Here is a 10,256-nt window from a genome sequence, read left to right on the forward strand (position 1 = left end):
TAAGGGAATCGAGCTATTAATCAGAAGGTTGCCGGTTTGATTCCTGGCCGTGAAAAATGACGTTGTGTCCTTGGGCAAGGCCCATCACCCTACTTTCCTCGGGGAAATGTCCCTGTACTTCCTGTAAATCGCTCTGAATGAGAATTAAGGAAAATAAATTTTGCACACAGAGTAGTAGCCTGTATAGGATTATTTACGATTATTTAAGAGTGTTAAAGAGTATGAAAATGCAAAGTATTTAAAAGTAGCTTATTACCTGCGTTGTTGTCGTGAAGATGGTTCAGACAGGATCGGTTGGAGGGCAGCTGTGATTTTCCTAACCAAACACACACACACACTCCACCTGGGCTCCGGTGTACACGGAGAGGACGGCCCTCCTTATTCATATCTGCATTATATATTTACATACATTTCCATTTGTAAAAGTGTAATGAGGTTCCCAGAGAATCCGCGATCTGCTCTAGATCTTTCTCATACTCATGCATTAAGGATTTTAGTTATCGTTTCCATTTTGGGAACAATAACTTTTCCACTAGTACAGAATCAGGTTGTCTATAAACCGAAATACAGACCCCTGTGAAAGTTAGTTTAGTCAATAAACAATTAGTTTACACAGTGGTGGAACTGGCGGCAGAGTCCCCCCCCCCCGCGTTATGTCGCCATCTGGTGGAAATAAAATAAAACTGCGCTGGAAACTTCTTTAGTCATCAAAATGAGTCTGTTGATTAATCGCACACTTCTTTGCTGACATGGGCACATGTGTATATCAGGTTATTGCGGTCTTTCTAACTAAATACTTAGTGTCTGTTTTACAGCTTTAGCCAACTCTTAACTCCGGTATAGCTACCCTCAAGATATAGTCTGTTCATGTTGTACTTGACCAAGGAGCGAAGCACAGTAGACAAAGCGAAGCAATACAGCGTCCAAACGTAGCCTACTTTAACGATTATTTTTTTCAGTTTCTTATCTCAACGGTAAGATATGTTTCACTACCGGACTTGTTGGGGTCTACCGCTCTCCATTCCCGCCCCCTTCCATCCATCCCCATACACTGAGTTCCTGTGCACCTGTTAGACCTCTCCGCCAATCGCAAGGCGGTAATAATCTACTCCAAGATGGCGGCTTCCATCGCACTGATCCGTACCTTATCATAGTGGATAGAGAAATAACATTCTCTACTCACGTCGAAAGTTTGTTGATTACGACAGAAGATAGTCTGGTCCATTTACATGATCGACTTCGTGTATAGTACACGTTCGCCAATGTTTTGTTTAAGTGTGGAGCTGGTCGCGGCGTCTGTCTAAGGGGATTTGCATCGAGCAGGCTATGGCCACCGAAAACCGAATTAATTTTTGGAGGAGAAACGCCAAGGTTCCCGGCAGGTATGGTTTTAGTTATTTATGTTCTTGAAAATATAGCCTATTTGCTGAAGACACTAAGATTAGGAGTGTATATTTTATAACATAATAAAAATAGCATGCGATATTGTTACTTATTGTAGTATTCTAACGGCCTAATAGACGGATAAAACTTATGTGTAACATTATTTAATGGCAGGCGTTTGGAGTGACAGTGTCACAGCACTCCTGTGTGTTGTATAAACACCTCCACCTGTCGTGTTGACTCCTGTGTCCGTCTGGATGGCGGCTATGTCTCTGGTCTGTCTGAGAATGACGCTATTTGTTGACACGGCTCAATGTGTAGTATTTGTATTGAACAAATACTACAAAATCATTCTTTCAGATCCAACAAAAGTTTATTCACTAATTTGTCTGGGGGAAACTAAGTGTTTAAACGGGCAGTGTTGATTACAGTAGTTCGTTCAAGGAAGCGAACAGCTGCCTTCAAGTATGAAGTTGCATTAAAGGGGTCATTGACTGCAAAACCGAGTTTACCTTGTCAAAGTTGAATAACGACAGTTCAGTGGGTAAAATGGACAAACAGTGAACCTCAAAGTCTATTGACACCTCTTTCCTATGCAAATCTCACAATTAAAAATCTTTGCTGTAAAATGGCCGGTTTAAAAAAAGCTGTACCTTTGTCACGCCCCAAAATTTAGATCTCAGACACTAGTCAGTGTTAGGAGGGGTTAGGGGGTCAGTCGGGGGGGGGGGTTCAAAATAATTCCTTCCAAGGCCGTAATCATAATATATATCCCCCCCCCCCCCCCCCCCCCCCCCCCAATATTCAAATCTGGTCAAAATGTCCCCCCCAATATATTGATATAAAAATATAAAAAATATATATATATATGTCCTACGCTACGACAGGTAACCACGTACGCTTTCCGAAATTATCATAAAAAATGTAATTCGTCCCCCCCAATGTTGACTCCATGGCTACAGCCTTGATTCCTTCGTTAATAATTCGTTACACAGACCTTTATTATATTAAATAATATTAATCAAAAATTAATCACACGCCCAACCCAAAATACACACATTTAACACCCTATACAAAATTCACACCGCATTCATGTCCTATCTGCCAGAAACAGAAGAATAGAAATTAGTTATCCTGAGACCTGCTTTCTTACCTGTTTGTCCACCTCACCTGTTGCTTCAGCTGGCTCTCTCACAGCAGCATGTTGGATGCTGTCCTCCTCCTACTCTTTCTTCAATGCCTAACGAATATATCTCTTTCTCTCCCTGGCCCTGTCTTTCTGCTTGAGCAGCACTGGTTGAAGCCTGAAAATATTTCTGGGGAAATTGTGGGGTGTAGTAGTTACTGCACTACTACAGAAGTGAAGTGTAGTAGTTGGCTAGCTCTACAATTTACCGGGCTAGGTCTGAATCGAGGAGAAAAACAAAGCTGCCAGCTGTAGGTATACTGTATGCAGGTAGCAACGCTAGTGCTAAATAACTATTTAGCTGGTCGGCTCCATTACGCCGGTAAGTAGGGCACGTGAGATTGCTCACCAAAAGAACGAAGAGGAACCCACTTGTCTAGCAGATTAAGACATGTTCATAGGTACCTAGCGAAAAGTAACCTCAACTTTCCTAGACTTTTAGCTATAGTACTAATGCTGAGGGCTCGCTGATATCGCTGTCTGTCTAGAACGGCGTATCTATGCGTCGTTGCTAACGTGTGCTGACGTTGTGACTGTGTGTGTATGTGAGAGAGACGCGTGAGTGACAGAGAGATGGAGGGAGAGCAGGGAAAGGAAATGCAGCTGAACGAATACGCTGCGTGTTTTAGATAGCGTAAACAAAATTTTTAAAATAATAACGAAACGCATATGTGACGGCCAGTGTGGATTCTGTGGCGCACCGACACAATTTAGTCTGTGTGGGAAACACTGTTACGGTGCGTTTACGGTGCTTGTCCACTGCAGCGACGCGATGGGGGCAACGCGATGTTTTCCATTCATTTTCAATGGAGCCAGGCGAATCGCTTGCGTGGTGCATTGTGGGTAGCGACGCGATTCAAGCGATTCGAGTTGAGATTTTCTCAACTTGATGCAAATGAGGAGCGATTTTCACTAGCGATGGCCAATCGGATTGTTTTCCTGTTTCTCGTAACGTAGCAACCATGGTAAACATTTCTAGCTCTCAGTTTCAGAATGGAGGAGAAAATAATTGCTTGTGTAGCTGCTTACCCGGTGTTGTACGACACATCTCTGTATTCGTACAGAGATGTTAATAAAAAAACGATGCATGGCGCAAGGTTCACCTGATTTGGATGTAAATACCCTGAAATTAAAGCTGAAAGTCTGCACTTAAAGCACATTTTGATTGTTTCATTTCAAATCCATTGTGGTGGTATACAGAGCCAAAATGATGAAAATTGTGTCAATGTCCAAATACTTATGGACCTAACTGTACGTCATTTTGACCCGTCTACGTCAGATCACTGAATGGCTCCTCCTGCTGTACTGTTATTGTAGCCTACATCAGCTAGCTAGCTAGCTTCAGGATGTCTCACAGTGTTTCCCCTACCATTATATTAGGGGGGCGCCCCGCCCCCCCCTGGAAGGTGAAAAAAATAAAAAATAATTTGGGGCTAGGACTAGGCCTGGGCCCCGTTCGTCGTAAGGGTTGAAGCTAAGTTAATCAATTGTCCCTTTAGCCCGTTAACATTAGCGAGATGAGTGAGAATGGCAAATATCGGTTCGTCAACGGCTGATCCGCATCCAAATCATGTGGTTAATTTCAATCAGGCTAAACTTATCAGGGAAATTGCACGTGCACGTCCTACTTCAAAAGGCAGGAAAGGTCGATCACCAAAACCGTGATTTTCTAACGGTATGATGGCGGAAAATACGAAAGAGAGAGCGGTGATAGGCTATTCTCGCCATCCGAGCAAACTATTATAATGAGTCTCTATAAGACAATAAGCATATATTATCATGGCTAAGTCAAACACCGCCACCGCTGCCAGAGCAAGACAAGCAGCTTGGCAAAAAATTGCCAATAAGCTAAATGCGAAAGTTTGGGGGAAATGTATAGGCTCATCTTAAGTGCCTCATTACCCCAATCAATCAGATCACATTTCTGTAAATGTGCCTGCTGGTATAGGCTTAATGGAAATTAATAATCGAATGAGATCTTGCTAGCGAAAATAATGATCTCAACTCTTTCAGAATAAGTAGGCTAGATAAAAACAAGGCCAAAGAGTATCTAATTGATACGAATTCATAGACAATTATGAGGATATACTGCGCTTATATCATGTAGGCCTACTATATATGTGCATGTAGGCCTATGTGTAAATCCCTCTTTGATTTCATTGACTGGTACATGGCCAGGGAATATGATGAATTGATTCATCAGCTGGTTAAGCGCCAAGTACACTTTTCTTACAGCAACGCATGCTGCGGCTTTGCCAATGTTTTCTGCATCGCCTATACTGTATAAAAATGTAGCCTATAGCCTACCTGACGCAAAAAACCTCAAGGCTATGCAGTCTGAAGAACAGTTAAAGTTTCAAGTAGCTTTATTGTCAATTTCTTCACATGTCAAGACATAAAAAGGAATCGATATGACGTTTCCCACTCTCCCACAGTGAAACATATAAAAAGCACAGGCACAACAGATAAGACAAGACATTTCGTAAAACATAGCGTTACATATTCACATACAGCAGCATAACCTCATAATAAAGCATAAAGCTTGCTGCGGCGTGTGATATTTGCAATGTACGGCCCGAGAAGGTCAAATGAGTCCTTGTCGGCTGAATCAATATCGCTCAAACAAGAACTCATCCGTGTGAAATAAAGGATCTTGGCAATCGCGAAGAACTCTATTGGTATGGAAAGCTAATCGAACTAAAATATAGCTCCTTGGTCAACTGGGTCTCTCAAAAAGGGAGCTGCCATGTTATTTTCCGGGGGTGTGGCAAGTTTATCCAGCTACACTTACGTTAGCCTGCTCTGGAACAGGTTAGTGCTAATTGATATGTTACTATGGTGATTTATCGAAAGTTGCTTCCACGAACCAAAAAGAGGGGCGTTTTTTATCTTAGCCTGAAAATGAGCTCGCTAAACTGCTTAGCGAGCTACGACGAATACCCCCCTGGTCTAAAGCTAGCCAGCTCTCTACTCCTATCCCAGGTCTAGTCCTAGCCCACTCCTGTTGTCTCTGTCCTCTGCAGTTTGCAGCCGGTCTACGGTGCCCAGCACCCCCCACTAGACCCGCGGCTACGCCGCACGTGAGTTAGCCTCGCCTCCCTGTATGAAGCCCCTGCTCCCTGTATGTAGGGTTGGGTAGCGTAACTCGGTGCCAATATCGCACCGGTACTAATATAACCAGTATGTACTTATAGCCACTTAGGCTAAAAGCCTGAGCTGTCAAAAATATTTGCCCTCTGGTTCTCCGAAACGGACGTAAGAATCGTCATCAGCGCACATGATCGCTAGTAAAATTATACTGCATTCATGTGGTGCAATAATCTGAAAATGTATCAGAAAAATTCACGTGAATGCAAGTCAGAACAACAACACGGAAAGTCGAAGAACATGTCAAAAGAATTAAGCATCTTTAATGTCATCCACCGTTGTTTTGTGGCTCCTTCTTTTGTGTCGGTTCAGGCATCGTTTAGGCACCGGAACCGTTTTAAAAGTATAAATTTGGCACTGTTATCGTAAAAACGCAAACGATACCCAACCCTCCCTGTATGAAGCCCCGCCTCCCTGTATGAAGCCCCGCCTCTCTGTATGAAGCCCCTGCTCCCTGTATGAAGCCCCGCCTCTCTGTATGAAGCCCCTCCTCCCTGTATGAAGCCCCTGCTCCCTGTATGAAGCCCCTGCTCCCTGTAAAAAGCCCCTGCTCCCTGTATGAAGCCCCTGCTCCCTGTATGAAGCCCCGCCTCCCTGTTCGAAGCCCCGCCTCTCTGTATGAAGCCCCTCCTCCCTGTATGAAGCCCCTGCTCCCTGTAAAAAGCCCCTGCTCCCTGTATGAAGCCCCGCCTCCCTGTATGAAGCCCCGCCTCCCTGTATGAAGCCCCTGCTCCCTGTATGAAGCCCCGCCTCCCTGTATGAAGCCCCTGCTTCCTGTATGAAGCCCCGCCTCCCTGTACGAAGCCCCGCCTCCCTGTATGAAGCCCCTGCTCCCTGTAAAAAGCCCCTGCTCCCTGTATGAAGCCCCGCCTCCCTGTATGAAGCCCCGCCTCCCTGTATGAAGCCCCGCCTCCCTGTATGAAGCCCCTGCTCCCTGTATGAAGCAGGGAGTCAGGTGGCTGAGCGGTGAGGGAGTCGGGCTAGTAATCCGAAGGTTGCCAGTTCGATTCCCGGTCATGCCAACTGACGTTGTGTCCTTGGGCAAGGCACTTCACCCTACTTGCCTCGGGGGAATGTCCCTGTACTTACTGTAAGTCGCTCTGGATAAGAGCGTCTGCTAAATGACTAAATGTAAATGTAAATGTAAATGAAGCCCCGCCTCCCTGTATGAAGCCCCGCCTCTCTGTATGAAGCCCCGCCTCTCTGTATGAAGCCCCTGCTCCCTGTATGAAGCCCCTGCTCCCTGTATGAAGCCCCGCCTCCCTGTATGAAGCCCCGCCTCCCTGTATGAAGCCCCTGCTCCCTGTAAAAAGCCCCTGCTCCCTGTATGAAGCCCCTCCTCCCTGTATGAAGCCCCTCCTCCCTGTATGAAGCCCCGCCTCCCTGTATGAAGCCCCTGCTCCCTGTAAAAAGCCCCACTTCTGCTTGAAGCCCCACCTCTGTGTAAAATGTTGTTAACTATCAAAGACTGACTGACTGTCTCTCGCTGTCATTCTTGCTTTTCCTCTCCCTCTTCTCTCTCTCTCTCTTTCTTACAAACACACATACTGGTTTCTCCTTGCTTTCTTCTTGGTCTCTCCCTGATTTCTCTCTTGGTCTCTCCCTGTTCGTTCCTGGTCTCTCCCTCTCTCTGGTCTCTCCTTGGTTTCTCTCCTGGTCTCTCCCTGGTCTCTCCCTCTCTCTGTACTCTCTCTCTGGTCTTTCCACTGTCTCTCCTTCTCTCCCTCTGTCCCTGGTCTCTCCCTGGTCTCCCCCTGATCTACCCTTGGTCTTTTCCTCTCTTCCTGGTCTCTCCCTGGTCTTTCCCTGGTCTCTCTCTGGTCTCTCCCTGATCTACCCTTGGTCTCTTCCTCCCTACCTGGTCTTTCACTGGTCTCTCCCTGGTCTCTCCCTCATCCAGGTTTCCTAAAGACACTCCCAAGGTGAACCATCTGAAGACTAAGAAAGCTTCCAGCTTCCATGAGTTTGCCCGCAGCACTAACGATGCCTGGGACATTGAGGATGAGGAGGACGAAGACTTCTTGGGTGCCGCTGTCCACCCTTCCTCTCTCCCCACCGGCCTCCCCTCATCTTCACACACCCAGGTAGGTCTCCCCTCTCCTCTGCTTCACACACCCAGGTAGGTCTCTCCTCTGCTTCACACACCCAGGTAGGTCTCTCCTCTGCTTCACACACCCAGGTAGGTCTCTCTCCTCCTCCTCTCCTACCATCCTCTCACTCCACTCCTCCTTCTAAAATCTTCTCCCTTCACGGTCTCATGTATGAAATTCTCAAATTGAGTTAGATTCCATTTTCCTCTCGATTCCTGAACTGACCTCTACCTTTTCCTAGCCCCCCTTCCCTCCCCCTCCCCATCACGAGCCCCCTGAGGCGGGGCCGGGGGACAGGCTGCCCCCCCCCGTTCAGGATCATCAAGGGCCTGAGGACCCCCCCCAGCAGGAGGAGGAGGAGGTACCAGTGAACGGAAGGGTGGTGAAGTCCAACAGTGAGGCTCACCTGAACGTCTCTGCAGGTAAGACAGTATTGGAGATATCATAGACCAGTCATATCTACAGGTACAGGTGTGTAGACCAGTCATATATGCAGGTACAGGTGTGTAGACCAGTCATATCTACAGGTACAGGTGTGTAGACCAGTCATATCTACAGGTACAGGTGTGTTTGTCAGTCATATCTACAGGTACAGGTGTGTAGAACAGTCATATCTACAGGTACAGGTGTGTATGTCAGTCATATCTACAGGTACAGGTGTGTATATCAGTCATATCTACAGGTACAGGTGTGTAGAACAGTCATATCTACAGGTACAGGTGTGTAGACCAGTCTCCAGGTGTAGGTATCTCTAGGTATGGGTGTTTTATACTCTTTTAACCACTTTTTTGTTCTGGTCTTCCCATCATGCAGTGCGCTCACCGCTGCAGAAGCAGCAGTCACTTCCTGTCCGGCCCATCGTGCCGCTCGTCGCACGCATATCTGACCAGAACGCCTCCGGGGCTCCGCCCATGACCGTGCGGGAGAAGAGCCGATTGGACAAATTCAAACAGCTGCTGGCCAGTCCCAACACAGACCTGGGTGAGCGTTTGTAACACTTCCTTGCATGTGTATGTAGTGTGTTGTGTGTGTGTGTGTGTGTGTGTAACAGCTCTCTGCTCTGGTGACAGAGGAGCTCAGGAAACACAGCTGGGCAGGGATTCCCCGAGAGGTACGGCCAATCACCTGGCGGCTGCTCTCCGTGAGTCACATGAGCACAACACACTCACACAACCAATCATTCATATTCTGAGTCTGATTTGTCGGTGTAACCTGAAGGTGTGCACGTATGTGTGTGTGTGTGCAGGGTTACCTCCCAGCCAACATGGAGCGCAGAGAGCTGGTTCTCAGGAGGAAGAGAGACGAGTACTTTGGCTTCATCGAGCAGTACTACCACTCCCGCACCGATGACAACTACAGAGACACATACAGACAGGTAGACACATACAGACAGGTAGACACAGACAGACAGGCAGACACAGACAGACAGGCAGACACAGACAGACCGGCAGACACAGACAGACAGGCAGACACAGACAGACAGGCAGACACAGGCAGACACAGACAGACAGGCAGACACAGACAGACAGGTAGACACAGACAGACAGGTAGACACAGACAGACAGGCAGACACAGACAGACCGGCAGACACAGACAGACCGGCAGACACAGACAGACAGGCAGACACAGACAGACAGGCAGACACAGACAGACCGGCAGACACAGACAGACCGGCAGACACAGACAGACAGGCAGACACAGGCAGACACAGACAGACAGGCAGACACAGACAGACAGGTAGACACAGACAGACAGGTAGACACAGACAGACAGGCAGACACAGACAGACCGGCAGACACAGACAGACCGGCAGACACAGACAGACAGGCAGACACAGGCAGACACAGACAGACAGGCAGACACAGACAGACAGGTAGACACAGACAGACAGGTAGACACAGACAGACAGGTAGACACAGACAGACAGCTAGACACAGACAGACAGCTAGACACAGACAGACAGTGTCACAGGTAGACACAGCCAGACAGGTAGACACAGACAGACAGGTAGACACAGACAGACATGTAGACACACAGACAGGTATTTGCAGCCCCTGCCATGTGAACTCCCACTATCTCTGACCTCTTACTCCTCAGATCCACATTGACATCCCCCGGACCAACCCCCTGATCCCGCTGTTCCAGCAGCCGGCTGTCCAGGAGGTGAGCTGCTCACCTCATATCACCTCCCTGGAGACATGGAACAGTCCTAGAGGGTGTTATACCTGTGTAACAGTGTCCCGTGTGGCCCTCAGGTGTTGTAACAGTGTCCCGTGTGGCCCTCAGGTGTTGTAACAGTGTCCCGTGTGGCCCTCAGGTGTTGTAACAGTGTCCCGTGTGGCCCTCAGGTGTTGTAACAGTGTCCCGTGTGGCCCTCAGGTGTTGTAACAGTGTCCCGTGTGGCCCTCAGGTGTTGTAACAGTGTCCCGTGTGGCCCTCAGGTGTTGTAA

General features: G+C 47.6%; 1 protein-coding gene across 2 annotated transcripts in view; it reads left to right on the forward strand.

Annotated features, from left to right (window-relative positions):
- Window positions 1-1,134: 1,134 nt before the first annotated feature.
- Window positions 1,135-10,256, forward strand: part of tbc1d22b (TBC1 domain family, member 22B) — a 14,856-nt gene continuing 5,734 nt past the window's right edge. Inside the window, exons 1-8 of one of the 2 annotated variants that reach the window (XM_067239937.1) lie at window positions 1,135-1,382; window positions 5,593-5,649; window positions 7,617-7,800; window positions 8,048-8,228; window positions 8,620-8,787; window positions 8,877-8,947; window positions 9,053-9,181; window positions 9,904-9,969. In XM_067239937.1, the coding sequence (XP_067096038.1) occupies window positions 1,327-1,382; window positions 5,593-5,649; window positions 7,617-7,800; window positions 8,048-8,228; window positions 8,620-8,787; window positions 8,877-8,947; window positions 9,053-9,181; window positions 9,904-9,969 (912 nt within the window). In that variant the 5' untranslated portion in view covers window positions 1,135-1,326. The remainder of the gene's footprint in view (window positions 1,383-5,592; window positions 5,650-7,616; window positions 7,801-8,047; window positions 8,229-8,619; window positions 8,788-8,876; window positions 8,948-9,052; window positions 9,182-9,903; window positions 9,970-10,256) is intronic. The other variant, XM_067239936.1, reaches the window with a different exon arrangement.

The sequence above is a fragment of the Osmerus mordax genome, chromosome 7 (genome assembly GCF_038355195.1).
Source record: "Osmerus mordax isolate fOsmMor3 chromosome 7, fOsmMor3.pri, whole genome shotgun sequence".
In the NCBI taxonomy this organism is placed as follows: Eukaryota; Metazoa; Chordata; class Actinopteri; order Osmeriformes; family Osmeridae; genus Osmerus; species Osmerus mordax.